Genomic DNA, 15380 nt, shown 5'->3' on the forward strand with positions numbered 1-15380 from the left:
ACACACATTGTCCCGTCACGTTGTGAGCATCTTATATATATACCAGACAAACATATATCAAGTAAATGCTAGGGCATTCACGAAAGAACAAGATATTTCTAGAAAATAGGTGGCGTGACACTAGTCACGTGATCTCGCTGACGCAACAATATCAAAATCCTCCATTCCTACCAGTGCTCTAAAGTCATCTATTTCATTTCTTATACTTCTAGCATTACAATAGTAACAATTAAGCCTACCCTTATTACTAGTTCTATATTCATTTCCTAAGCTAAACTTTTCTATGCCCCTTATTATTTTTGCATTTAGTCTATCCTGGCCCTCACCACTGTCTAGACCTAGTTTAAAACTTCCCTTACAGCTGAGTTAATAGCCGTAGTAAACAAGCTGGCCCCTATCTTATTTAAATGTAAACCATCCATTCCAAAAAGCTCCCTTCTTCCACTGAACTGATCCCACAAGTCCATCCAGCCAATCTGCTCATCCTTACATACTATCCTAAGCCTAGCATTTAGCCCTTGTGACCTACTTATAACTTCATCCCCACAATTAATTCTTGGCAGTATCCCTGACAATTTAAAATTAGGTTGTGTTCTTTTTCTTTAAATTCATTTATCATCTCCTTGTACTTATCAATTAGCTCCTCTGACCTACCTTTCCCTACATCATTAGCCCCTACATGCACCATAAAACTGCATCTCCTACCCCCTTTATTATATCTCCTGCTCTGTCAGTTATATCCTCCACCTGTGCCACTGGGTAGCATAATCTTATTCTTTTTTGCCTATTTACCCCACAGAGTAGACTATCCACTTGCATTGTTAATGAACCACCTATAACCATAACCTCTTTATCATCCACATCCTTCTCTGACCCTTTTGTTTTCCTTCCCTTCAATAGTTCCTCATCTGCAGAAGCCAAGAGCTGAAATTTGTTGCTCAATAGAATAGGCTTACTACAATTAAATTCACTACTTTTCCCCTAATAGTACATTTTGTAACTTCCTGAAATTCATTGTTAACTGATGTATTCTTTGCCTCTTGAAATCCTGCTGACATTTCCCACCCTCTTCACTTCTCTTAATCTATCACCTCAACTTTAATTAGTATAGCTTCCAACCTACAAACTCTACATACAAATTGCACATCTTCATTACAAGCTTCCTTAAAAGTACTTGGCAGTCCCAAGTTCCCAAATGAAAACCACTCATTGTACCCATTACACCAAACAAACTGTGAACGTTTAATTCCTACACTAATCTTAACCATTGTGTTTATAAATTATACTTATATCCTGAAAATGTTGTAGGTCATACTTCCATTAAAATTGACCCAGTCAAAAATGTTCTCACCTTTCTCACAACTAGCATTTTGATTTCCCTGCCCTCAGTTTCTTCTTCACTAAACTAAATAATATATAAATAAACAAAATATACTGCAAACAATTCAAAGCATATAAAATTTTATTACAAGTAAAATTTAAGAGCTAACTATATTGTTATGAATTCTATGAAGCTTGATGTTAAACATTATTATACTGTAAACTTTATGACTGAATAGAAAGGAAAATAGTTGTGGATGATAATGATTTTTAACAGCTTTGGTATATCATGTTGGATCATTAAACATATTTTAATTATAAAGAATATTCTTAACCTTACAATTTCATATTTTAAGAATTTGTATTGAAATACCAGTTATTAAATGTACAATCATGTCATGAAATAGTTTCTAATGTTTCTTGATTTGTAACTAAACGGTTACGATTTCATTACAAAAAAAGTAAATATTTTAAAAAATTGCATGCTTTTGTCTTCTTTTAGCATTTTTTCACACCAAATACATTGAATATGAAAGTAAAACTACATAAAATTTCATAAACAGTATAGCTGCAGACCAAATAGTGAATTTTAGTTTGTATTTACATTTCTGTACAAATAATACCAGATTTAGTAGCAAAATAACATGTTAAAGACAAATTTGTTTATACTAGTTTTCTATGGATTTATCATTATTTTATTTGCATTATCTTTTCTGTCAGTTATGTTATTATATAATTATTATATATTTTATAGAATATGTGTTTTCAAGAAATTGTATCTGTGTAGTCTTTAGAAGATATATGCATAGATATTCTTTACATAATGGATTAATTGGCATCTTAATAACTTTTACATTTTTACCATACAACTAAACATTTAAATTACCTTAGTACAAGCAAAGGTACCCATTCCCAGTGACAGGAAAAGTTTACGTTAATCTATCACTTTAAGTTATTTCATGGACTTTAAAAAGGTTAATTGTGTTGCACCCTTGGTTTCACTCAGTGCCAAAGCTCTGAGCTATTTATATTACCCACCATAAAAAGTAATTGTTGAGCATTTCAATCCTACTAAGAGCTGCTCAACAATAACTTACAGTGAATCTACATTCTTATTCTATAAGTTACATCACATTTTAAAATGTGAATGATAATGTGATTAATTCCTAACAATTTAGTGTTCAATATCCTGCTTGCAAAATAAAATTAGGCATCAACATTATTCATGCCTGTTCTCCCATCATTTCAAAAGTGAATGTTGAGCTTTGCCTGCATGTAAAGCTTTTCAAACGCAGTGTGAGAAGCAGCCGTTATAAACAGGACATAGACGAATGCTCAAACAGACACCACAGTTCGATATATATATATATATAAGATGCTTACAACTTACCAACTCTTTGAGGTTTACTTTTTCTTTAACCAGTGGCATTTCCTCTGGCCTTCGATGACTCCATGATTTCTCAAATATCTTTTCACTATAAAAATTCTCAAAATTAATTCTAATGTGTAATAAAATAATTTGAATATTATTATAGACACGATATCATTCAACGTCTTAGTGCTGAATATGATACCTAGTCATCAGTTGGGTGAAATCCTATGTGGTGTTTTCTTAATGTCAGGATAAACTTATTGATATAGAATTACAGACAGTTTTTTTTTCATAATCTATCTTACAGCAGTTATTAGAAATCTATTTGAAAAACAAACATGAAGCTAAGCATGTTATCTGACAGCCAACAAACATCTCACAAGACATCTACAATGATTAAATCACAGTAATCTGGATTAGAGCAAGTGTTGGAATGTTTAGGTGAAAAATAAAGAAGTAACTAAAGATAGTTATATAAGCATACAACATACAAAAGGATGAGTACACAACAACATGAATCTACTGTGTACCACAGTAACTGTCCATATCTATTAGTATACACACACACACATAAACACATATGTCAGTAGGCAGTAACTGACATGGAAAGTTAAGTAAAAATATAGCATTACCACAGATTCACGTCAAAACTCAAGTCGCGACTTACATACACAAAACAATGAAAAAATAATTGGAATTTATCCCATGTCAGTTAAGACACGAAAATCACTATCCACTACCCCTCATCAGTTAATTTTTTATGAAATTTGGGAATCTCATGATTCATCTTGTGATATAAAATGCAATGATTAGTCACTCATGTTTATAAATGGTTTATTTGCTAAAAATGGATTTAACTTTTTATGACTCATGACATTTCACTTCAAAATAGAGTATCAACTGCAATAACAGCTTAAAACCAATACTGGGCACACACTCAAATCAATGGTGATAAGGTTTACTCTCTATCATTCCTCACAAAACTGTTTCCAGAAAATAATTAAGTCTGTAGTTATTTGATAAAATATTCCAAGAAAATTCTACATTCATTGGTGTCTGTTTCAATAATCTGAAGCCCAATGAGTCATTCCATTCAGTATTCCCACCTTCTTCAAGTATCATGTTGGTTAGTTTAGCATGGTGATGGTGACATTATTATTAAATAAGCTGGAATCATGGATAGCTTCATCAAAAAATTGCAATACAAAGCAGCATAAGAAAAAGTCCCCATATATGGACTTGGTGTACTTAAAATTTCCTCAAAAGATTTTAATAAGGTTCCACAGTAATTGAGGGAGGAAGATAGACAAACAAAACATGTGTGAGGACTTCTGGTGGTTGGTTCACTCTAATCCAAAACCTCTTCACATGGGGTACCAACACCCACACGAGGGAGGATGAAGTCTCCCAATCAAAGAGATGAACTGAAATTTCAAAGACTCAACTCCAGTGTTTATGTAAATGTTATCAGGAGGCCACATCATCCAGTAAAGTGACGGCTCAACTCCAGTGTTTGTGTAAGTGGAATCAGAGGGCCACGTCATCCCTTAAGATGATGGCTCAACTCCCGTGGTTGTGTAAATGGTATCAGGAGGCCATGTCATCCATTATGGTGAAGGCTCAACTCTGCTGGAGGCCATATCATGCAGTAAGGCAATGGCTTGACTCCAATGGTTGTGTAAATGTTATCAGGATGCCACGTCATCCAGCAAGGTGACGGCTCAACTCCTCTGGAGGCTATGTCTCATCTACACCAGCAGAACACCAGTGCCCTATTCTCGACTGAATGGTTCTAAGCCCTTTCTTTGTGGAACTCATTCAAGAGGGTGCCTCCACGGTAAACCACCCCATCGGCTTGGAACTGGAAAGTGGGAAAGACTCCCATACTCCATTCGAGGAAAGGAGGGTGACAATGCAGTGGAGAGCCAGAGGAACGTCACCACTGGAGACAGTACAATGGGTGACCATGAAACCTTATTTTGAAAAGCAGTCCAAACTGAGTTATTCACTCAAGGCATAGCAGGGATGGGCAGCAATTCCCTACTGCTTTACCCATGCAGTCCATGGGTGATACGGTCTGGGATGGGCATGTTTACGAAGCAAAATATCGTGAAATTATTCACCATCAGGGAGGATCTTGTGAAACACCCCATTTTGACAGTGAGCGTGCAAAGCTATGAAAAATAGGGTATAAGTCAACATGGCTGTACAGTGTGGATTTATAGTTAAAGAATACCCAGTCAGGCACCACTCATCACAGAGCAGGATCCATGTGATAAAAAGGGAGATAAAAACCCCTGAAAAAAAAGAATGAATAAAACTTATCAGTTAAGTCACACTGAAGTCTAGCGAATGGCCACAGGTGGTAGACGAAAGCATGATGAAGATAGTGGGAGATGAACATACTGAGAGTGGTCCACATGCTGGACTGTATAATCTCCTCCATTGGGTGACAAAGACACCCACAGTCGAAGAGCCAGGTGCAAATTTCTGACACACAAGCCACAGAGGGCTTGTCAGCAGGAAACCCCCTGTTAGCAGACCAACAGTGGAAGACTTTCCACTTGCATTGGTATACTTCCATGGAAGATGGTTGTTTCATACTAGCGAACAAGGAAGTGACTTGACATATGAAACTGGATTGTCTCAACAAGGACTGGACAAAAGCCAGGCATGAAGATGTAGGACATGGAGATTGGGATGTAGGATGTAGGATCAAGGTTGATGAAGAAGGGTGGGAGAAAGTGGAAGAGGGACAGGTGTTGATAGAAGCAGATGTTGTAACCTTGAAAACTAAGATTGAGCTGGCCAATAGGGAGTAATCAAGTGGACACAACAAGAAGTGGAGTGGACAAGAGAAATCACCCGATGAAGCAATGAGATGGGAGGGTACACATAAAGATATTTGTGTGACCAATCCTGGCTGAAGGCATCGACCATCAAAGCCTGTGGATGCAGTACAGGTGACCAAAGGAGTGGCAAATTGGTATTGAGGCCTGTGGAAAAGGCATCCAAGTGGGGAGAACCCCACCAATGGCAAAGGTACCTGAAAATGAGTGGATCTAATGCTCATTTTATTGGATATACCTGGTTGGGGCACGAAAGACAATCAGTGACTAGTTTGAAAGCACCTGGCACATGACATACTATAAGGCAAATGTGATGTGCATGGGCCCTATATAATAGATCCAATGTCTGAAAACACTGATCTCTGAAGCAGGTACTCCTTGGTGGTTGATATGTGTCACCACCAAAGAATTGTACAAATGAACCATCATCACACAATGACAAGGAAGGAGAAGGGAGTTATGCAACACCCAGTGTAATGCTAGAAGTTCGATAATATTAATATGCAAGACTGTTTCGTTTGCAGATCAATGGCCCTAAGCTTCCTGTTGTCCACAAAAAGATGTAGATCCAGATGTGGGGGAGGAAGCAGCTGCAAAAGGATGCAGTTTTGGCTCAGGTCAATTTATCCTCAACATATCTTGGAGATTTATGTCTTGCACCTTATCTGAGATGTTACATCTTTGAAAATATCAAGCCTTGGGTGAAATCGGTCTGCCAGCTATCAACCCTTATTATTTTTGTAAGCCCATTTGTCTCAGTCAAAGCCTCATATACCACCTATTCCCATCCTTCATCCTCCCAACCCTTACCCGTTCCTCCTTCTTCTTGTCGATTTCCTCAATGACGTAACTCCCTTTGCCACCAGCACTGGTAACTACCCCGTGGGTTCAGGTCCAGAGGGGGCTTGGTTATTAGAGTTTCTTCATTGCTGGTGTTTCTTTATCGATGATCAATGGGTGTTACGGGTTCTGTCAGAAGGATTCATTATAAAGTTTCTTTGCCCACCTTCTGCTTCTCTTGCCCCATTTCCTCTTAACGATCACGTGATCAGAGGTGGTATGAGAATTGCTTGACCTATAAAGTCCCAGCAACAAAGAAACCCCATATGTAACACCAGAGCTGAAGGCAAAATGCAGGCTAAAATAGAAGAGAGAAGTGTAAAAGAATCTGCAGAGAACCCCTCAGGATTGCTGTGGAGATTAACACAGATTTATAAAATGAGAACTTGTTAGAGCCCAGAGATCTACAAAAAGAGATTATGCTGAAACATTGAGATGAACATTGATATGGAGATAAGGAGATCATGCTGGCAGATAAAGACTTAGATAGGTTATGACACATGCTTAAATAAAGTGGTTCAAAAAATATGGGTTATAAAATAAAGATAAGCACACATGTTAAGTTGAGAACATATAAGGGAAAACAATGTTCAAGATATGTCTATTATATTATGTTGTATATATATTATATTAAACAATAAGTCAGAATCACATGATATCTGGATTATGCAAGTATCAGTAGTTCATGAAAACCCGTAAATCTAGATGGAAACCTAGTTAGGTTAGAGCATTTGTTAGTACATGCTGTGTCACATTTGTGTGTGGAGATATAGGTTAAAATATCTGATGGAATGTACTAGTGAAAAAAATGCTTATAAAAGTCTGTGTTGAACTAGTAAACAAGAACTTTCGATTGAATCTAAAAACACAAAATCTTAGAGAAGAAAACATAGAATATTTTGATTTACCTCTCTTTATATTATGACAATTTTTTAACTTGGTGCAGCCTATATAAATTATAAAGGTTATGAAAAGGGGATGGTTTGTTTTATTAGAAACTTGACATAATAGGGAGAAAATTTTAAATATTACCTATTAATAGAAGTAATCTTAGCAGATGGTGACCACGTAGAATGGTGACTTTTTGGGTTGTAGACTCTGTTTCTTGATATATCTATATAAAAGATTTCCTTTGGTTGGCTTCTAGTTGTATCTGAATTTGGACTTGAATCATGATTTAATTTAGGTGATGGAGCTTTTGCAGGGCTAACAATGGATGACAGAGGTTTAGAAACTGGATTATTAAAATAAAGTATGAGCTGTTCAAGTGGCAATAGGGATGGTGATTTCAAGTTTCTAGCAAGTGAGGAAGTTACAGAAACTGATGTTGGCATTTTTTGTAAAGTTGAATTAAGCTTTCTAGTTTGCAACCATTTGTCCAGTTGATTTTTTGGTGCTGAGTTAGGCACATCTTTTGATAATGCTTGAAGAACATATGACGAGGAATGAGTTTCCGACTGATTATTGGACACTGAAACTGTAGAATGTTCTAAAACTGATGTTGGTACTGTTGGGACCTGTAAAAAGGAAGGTAGAGCGGACTGAGAAGCTGGTGAATAAGTTAATGATGAAGGCATTAAAACAGATAATGTCGATGGTAGTTGTTTAAGGTTTTTTTCACTTGTTTTGGGAGAAAGTGATTCTTGTTGAATTGATAATATTTCAGTACTTGATTTCTTTTTCTTAACTGAGCTGAGCTGTGCTAGCAATGGTGAATTATCAGGTAGTTGGTTTGAGTTGCATTCATTTGTTGCTTTCATACTTTCACTACTATTCCTCCTGTTTATAGTTGGCACTGATAATAGTGTCTGATCTGTGCAACCTGATACATTAACATCATTAAAGCTTTTAAGTTCATTGCTTGGGGTTGAAAGTTCAGAATTATTTAACAATTTAGGTTCTTTATCTGATGTTGATGGTGTTATACTCCCTGCAGCTGAGGAGTTTTGAATTTCTGACAAGGGAGCTGGTTCTTCTGGTTTTTCACTCAAATCTTGGGAAAGAAATCGGTTATGTTGACGAACTGAATCTACTGGAACAAATGGTTTGCGCACATGTTCATCAAAGTAAGTTTGGGGAATTTTCAGTTGTGGGACACGACTATCAGTGATTGGTTGATCATCCTCTGTAACCTGACCAGAGATTTTTCTTTGAATAGTGAGTGAAGACAATTTTCTTTGGTTTGTCTCAAAGTAAATGGAATCTATATCACCTCCAGTTGCCATGGGCTTTCGGGAAATGAGAGAGATCTTTTGACTATCCTCAGAATACATTTTTGGTGAAAACTATGAAGAAAAAGTTATGAATTAAATATTTCAATTTAGCAGTATAAATTTAAATCAACTGCTTCTGGTCCTTAAAATGCCTTGGTTTTAAACACAGAAAACATGTTAAGTAATTTCACTTGGAATATAAGCAACTTGCACTATATCATCAAAAAAATCAGTTGGAGCTAATCCTAAATCTTGTAATGGTGAAACTTAATCTAAGTCCAAAACAGTTATCCAATATCATTTCTATTTATCCATCTTCTTAAACACATTATTTGGGTTACAGCATCTAATCTCAAACTTCCAAACTTATTCTTCAATCTTCAATGCTAGCCTTATTCTTTAACACCACACGTTAACTTTCAAATTCTGAAACTGCCTTTTTAACCCTATGAATAACTTTTATACCCCATATTTTCATTCCTCTAACAACATGGTTGATTTTTTTAACTACATATCTTAACTCTTGTGTATAATACGTTAATTTTTAAATATATATATTTAGTTTTTATTATATATCTGACTTTTCAGCATACATCTTACTCTTAAGCTAAATACACGAGTCTAACAAACCACATGATTCAATGGTCACATCACATTCCTTAACTACCACATTTATGACTAATGTACCACATACCACAGCTATCTAAATACTACTCCAGTTTCTTAAACCTGCAGCTTAACTCTCTAAATCCATGCTTGACTTCAAACCTATTTCTATAACTAAATAGTTCAACTCTGAAATGTCCAATAACATCTTTAACAATATACCTACTTATCTGTAAGTTCAAATCACATAACTAGCTTTCTAACCACATACCATATCTCTAACTGTGTAACATATTCAAAGTATTGTTTATAATCCACTATCCATTTGGATTTGTTCATTTGATTGTGAATTCTATTTCTCACTCAATTATTGGTAGTCAGTCAATATTTTTGAATTAACAATTTATTTTTACAACTACAGTGGCTACTGATGGTACTGGCATTCAACAGCTCGTGATGATGGCTGCAGGTGCAGCATTATTGACAGAGGAAGTGTTGGCCGTAGTTCTTCAGAAGATGGCTTCTTTCATGCAGGCCAAGAGATCACCTGATCTACAAGCAATTTTACCATTACCTAACAACTTAGATCAGGATGTTGAGGAATTTGACAATTCCTCCCCCCTTCCTTTGCTGTGCAGGCACGTTCTCAGTCTGTTGAAGCATCTAGACCTCAGTCACCATTTTTTAGACTTGATATAACAGGTATAATGTGTTTTGTCTTTGTCACCCATTTGATCCCACCCCTTCATTATTAACTGCAGCACCTAGTCCTGAATTTTGTATTTTCCCTCTTCATCTGATATTGGGGTCCATGCCGAACATTTTACAAATCAACTATGTGTTGGGGTTAGTATGCCATGCTCCCCACATACTGCAGAGTCTCAAGTACTTGCATATCATCACTCAATAAACCCTTGGGTCATTCAAGGTTTGTTAGGAAAACTTTTTCTCTTTTTCCTCACACCTCCTGCCTTATCCCATGTCTTAGTTCCTTTTTTCCCATCAAGATCCAATTTTCCATCAGCATCTCACAGAAACAGTTCCATATTTTCTCACCAAGGATGCCATAAAACAGGTTTCTTCTCTCCATTCAGGATTCTATTCCCAATTTTTTTGTCATCTCCAAGAAGACCGAGTATTGGCGTCATGTTTTCCATCTTTCCCATCTGAGCCACTTCCTTGATGTGCCTTGGTTCACCATGGAATCCTAGCTGTTTCTCAGATGGGCCTCTTTTCTAGGGCGTTGCATGACGAGATTTGATGTGTCTTCATATTCCTATTACTCAGGCTTCACGTCATTATCTATGATTTGTCCACAAGGATCAGACTTATCTATTTCTGGCTTTTCCTCTGGGTGGAATTGGCACCCTACGCTTTGTGTTGGGTGGTCCCGTCATTAGCCTGATTCCTAGATTTTTGCATGCTAGATTTCCATCTATATATGGATGTTTGGCTTCTTCTGGATCCATTCCTTGAAGAGTCTTCCACATTCACCCAATTTCTAATCAAAGAAGCTACTTGGGTGGGTTACATTATCTAGATGGACAAGTCTTTTATCCACCCCACCCAATATCTTGTTCTTTTGGAGGTGTTTTTCAGCTCACATCTCAGTTGACCACAGCCTTCTCCTCTTCCTCTACAAGCCAAGGAGTTTTTAGTTCAGAGAGCATTATCAGCATATTCTCTCCCTGCATGAGAGATTGTGTCTCTTTTGGGGACTTGGGCATCACTGAAGACTCTTATCCCTCTTGGCCATGCTCACATGCATTCCTTGCAGTAGGTACTACAAGTTGAATGGTACATCATCATGGACCTTCTGGTTTTACATATATTTTTTTCTGCTTCCCTTCTGTCCATCTTTCTCTGGTGGTTAGACAGGGACAACACAACAGTGGGGGTATCTATTGCTCCTCCCTATTCAGATATCCATGTCTTCACAGATGCCTCGTTGACAAGATAGGGTGCATGCTGCAATACTTAGGAGATCTCCAGCCGTTAATCTCAGGAAGAGTTAGGTCTTCACATCAATCTTTTGGAACTCTTTGTTATTTGTTGGTTGATGGTTCAATTTCTCTTACATCAACTGAAATGGGGGCACTCGATTTTGGTCCTTATGTTCTTGCACTCTAAAGCTCTTCTTCCGGGCTCACAGCCATCAAATTCGTTTGCTGGTTTGTCACATACTGGATGCCATTAATTTTGTTATGGTTTGTCTGGCCTGTCCCGACAAGGTTCTACTCATGGAGTGCTCTCTCAAACCACAGGTATTCTGATGACTATGTTCTCAGTTGGATACTCTCCAGCTGTATGCATCTCCAACTAGTCTGAATGCCAAACTTCCTCTTTTTTGGTCCCCAGTTCCATATCCTTTACTTTTGGCCATGAATGCGTTCAGCCAGATTTGGAAGGACCTTTTCCTTTATACATATCCTCCCATTTATCTTCTTTCTTAAGTAATTTCTCTCATCCAATCCACCTTGTTTCGATTCCTTCTTGTGGCTCCTTTCTGGCCAGCTCAACCATGGTTTCTGTCCCTGTCTCTTCCAGGAACTACTTCCATTGCCTCTCCATCTCTCCTGGTCCCTCCTCTGGCAGCTTCACTCGTGGGTGCTCCATCCTTTCGTTCCCACACCCTAGCTTCACACGTGGCTTTTGTCTGGTCTCTTGCAAGGGGTTTGGGCCTATCCACGAGTGTAACATTCCTGTTGTCTCACTATGTCCATTTCTCGTCCATGTCTGTGTATCAAAGTAAGTGGAGAATATTCGTCCATGGTCTATCTGGCATAGATCCTCCCTTTCTTCAGTGGCTCTGTCATCTAACTTTCGTTTTTCCAGTTTTTGCCATGTGTTTTCCTTTCCAGTTATTTCCCTTTTATTTCTGTATATGAATCTTCATCATTTCCCTTGAATGTCAATGTTGTTCTCTATGCCCTTTCCCTTCCTCCCTTGGAACTGCTAGCCTCATGTTCCTTATATTACCTTTCATTGAAAATGTATTTCCTTTTCCTTTTGGCTTATGGATGCCTTCAGTCAGACGTGTTTGGCATCAACATTTCTCATATTTTATACCTCAATCCTATGTCGTTTTGTATTCCGACCATTCCTTCTTTCCCAAAACGTCATCTACCTCCAAAGAAGATTTTGCCATCACCCCTTTTTCCCTTCCTTCTATATCCCATATTTCCTCCCACTCTGATCCAGATTGTCTCATCTGTCCAGTCCGTGCTTTACAGTGTTACATGTTGTGCACAACACCTTTCCATGGTTCTCTCTCCCTTTCTCCTGAATCTTGCTAATTGTTCTGTGTTTTGTCCCATCAGATCCGTCACCTCCCAATGTCCTTGGTTGCTCATTTCTGTCATCCTTTTTTGTAGCATTACGTGCCCCATCTGACAGTTTCCATGTGTTTCCATACACTGGTACAACTCTTGAGTGAGTAAGTTATATTTATTTCTTCTTTTTTTTCAGGGGCCCACTTCACATTATGGATACTGCTTTGTGGCAAATGGTGCCTGTCCAGGTATACCATTATCCAAATCTGTACCATGAGATCTGTAAAGTCTATCATGCTCATGTTGAGATGGTGTTCCACAAGACTGCTTGCAGATTCTTCCTTGCAGTATATTGCATCATAAATATGTTTGTATTGGCCTGTTCACTAATGAACTAACCTGAGTAAAGCAGACAGAGATTGCTGTCCATCTCTAACGTTCCTTAGATTCCAGAATCAGGAATGGTCTGATTTTCAAAATAGGGTTTTGGGGGTCACCCATTGGTCTTTCTCTGGTGATGAATTCATCCAGACTCTCCAATGCATTTCTTCTACCTTCTTCCAATGGAGTATGAGAGTCCTTACCACTTCCCAGCTCCTAGTCATTAAGGTGGTAGATCATGGAGGAATTCTCCTGAGCATGCACAATTCCACTCATTTGAAAGTAGGGTAGTGGCATTTTGCCTGTGTAACAGGCCTGACTATCCTCCTGCTACAAGTCTGATGTTTTATTCCAGATGCTGCCAGTCTGGACTGGATTTTTTTGTCCACCTTGTAGATTGCCCCTCCAGCTGGGAACCCTCTGTGTACTGCTACCTAGAGGTCAGTTCCTTGGTGTCTGGTTTTGGTTGGAGCTGGACCAGCCAACATAAATCCTCACATAAGGATCATCCTCCTGCCATTGACTGGTAGAGTTCCTCCCAGTGATTAGGGATTTGGATTTGTTACCTTGTTCCGCTGTTTGTTTGTGACACCACACCTGTTGGTTTCACATGGGAAAAGAGTATACCTGGTTCAGATTTGATGCAGTTTTCCACGTTTGTGTTTCCTCTCCATAGAGAGGGCTCACTTCATAGGTACTCCTCAGATACTTTTGAAGGGTGCTCATCTAGGTAACTTTACACTGGTCCTTCAACCTGCTCAATGTGGGATTCTAGCTTTAACTGTGAGTAGAGGTAAGTAATCGTATCAGAAGTTAATATTTTCCTACACTCAAAATACATTTCATCTCACACTTCCCACCCATCCACCCACTCTCAGTGTCGTTTTTCACGCCTAATCTTGAAGTGAAGACTGGGTTCAATTGCATAGAGAGATCAGCTGCAATACGAGGGTTTGTTGTACTCCTATTGGTGGAGGACTGTCACATGCTAATTTACACCCTTAAATGCAGCTGAACCACGTGGTATACATGTGGAATTAGGTGGGAGTTTCAAGGCTAGTGGCAAGCGAAAATTTGTGGATTAGAGGGCAGTCAAATTGAGAATAGCTGTAACTGTGCATGGAAGTAAGTATCTATCAGAAATATATTTTCAGGAAAATATTCACCTTAAAAACCCACATCAGGTCAACAACCTGATACCTTCGCTCTGTAAGTCCAGTTTTCATGAGACAAATTTTATAATTACAAAATATTAAGCAACATATTTTTGGTACAAGTTGAATCAACAAATATATGAGAGTACTGCATGAAAACAGAAAAATGACTATTTTGATAATAAAAAGCATTTATAAAAGATTTTGTACTGATTTTTCTTGCAACAAAAAATAAGTTTAAAATATGAATATCAAAGCTGTTCTAGAACTCAACTATTCAAAATGTTGATAAGTTTCCTTCCTGGTTCTTATTCTTCTGAAGCTAGGGTTAGCTAGTAATGTTTCTACTATTTCTTTGTATCATTATTTGTTGATTTGTTTCAAATTACCAATATAATAGTAAGTCTTTTTATGTATTTGAAAAAATAATACTAGCTTAACAGATATTTCATGGTAGTAAACTGATTTTTAAATAAAATTGTTAATAGACTAGACATCAACTGTAATTTTTAAATATATTTATTAATAGCTTAACGAAAACAAGTGAGACTATAGTTTAAAAGATGGTTCATTTCAAATATTTTACTAATCCAAAAGTCTGTAAGATACATAGGACAAATAACAACTTCCCATAAAACGATTATAAAATCATACATAAAATTATCCTGCTTTTATTGACAAAAATGTAGAATGCCCAATTAATTAAAACTTTGAATTTTTTAAATCAAAATATACTCAACAACAATCTTTTATATATCAGTGAGTATTTCCCTTAATTATAGTAACTCATAAAGATCGACAAAATATATTTTAAAACCTAATGTCAAGTATATTATCTTCGTATTATTCTCTAGTGCCAATACTCAGCCAGTACAAAATCCAAGCATACTTACACACTGATCAGTTTGTTGAGTACTGTTCTCATCATTTCTGAAGTCTTCACTACCATCTTTCCTGAATCTTAAATATTCTGTAAATAGAAATGATTTCAAACATACATACTGATAAGACGTATACATGTTCCAACAACATTTCATCTATGAACCAGCAAATCTATGAAGCTTTGAGTTACAACCCTTTTAATTACAGTCATTTTACTCCCTTAAATTACCAAATCCTTTAACCATTTAATACATAAAACCCAACTAATGTCTCTTGTAATAAGAGTACTTTATCAATCTCGTCTGTCTAGAACTGATTAACCCTTATTCTAATAAGCACAGTTTAACTCTGATCTGCAGAACCCAGACTAGTTTCTTTTAATCCGAATATTTTATCCATAATTTTTACAGAGACTAGATTAATATTGTTATGCATCTGCTTGTTTGATAATTTCCGGTAAAAATTATTTCCGAGTGACTTCAGCAATACAA

The 15380-nt window shown here is 37.1% G+C and overlaps 1 protein-coding gene across 2 annotated transcripts in view; it reads right to left on the reverse strand.

The window, feature by feature from the left end:
• The window catches only part of LOC111086656, a 102302-nt gene that overhangs the window by 19738 nt on the left and 67184 nt on the right, over positions 1–15380 (reverse strand). For both annotated transcript variants that reach the window (XM_022390409.1, XM_022390410.1), the window contains 4 exons: positions 14901–14977; positions 7414–8666; positions 2711–2795; positions 1352–1405 (listed from right to left, as the gene is read on the reverse strand). In XM_022390409.1, the coding sequence (XP_022246117.1) occupies positions 1352–1405; positions 2711–2795; positions 7414–8666; positions 14901–14977 (1469 nt within the window). The remainder of the gene's footprint in view (positions 1–1351; positions 1406–2710; positions 2796–7413; positions 8667–14900; positions 14978–15380) is intronic.

The sequence above is a fragment of the Limulus polyphemus genome, unplaced genomic scaffold (assembly GCF_000517525.1).
Source record: "Limulus polyphemus unplaced genomic scaffold, Limulus_polyphemus-2.1.2 Scaffold1299, whole genome shotgun sequence".
NCBI lineage: Eukaryota > Metazoa > Arthropoda > Merostomata > Xiphosura > Limulidae > Limulus > Limulus polyphemus.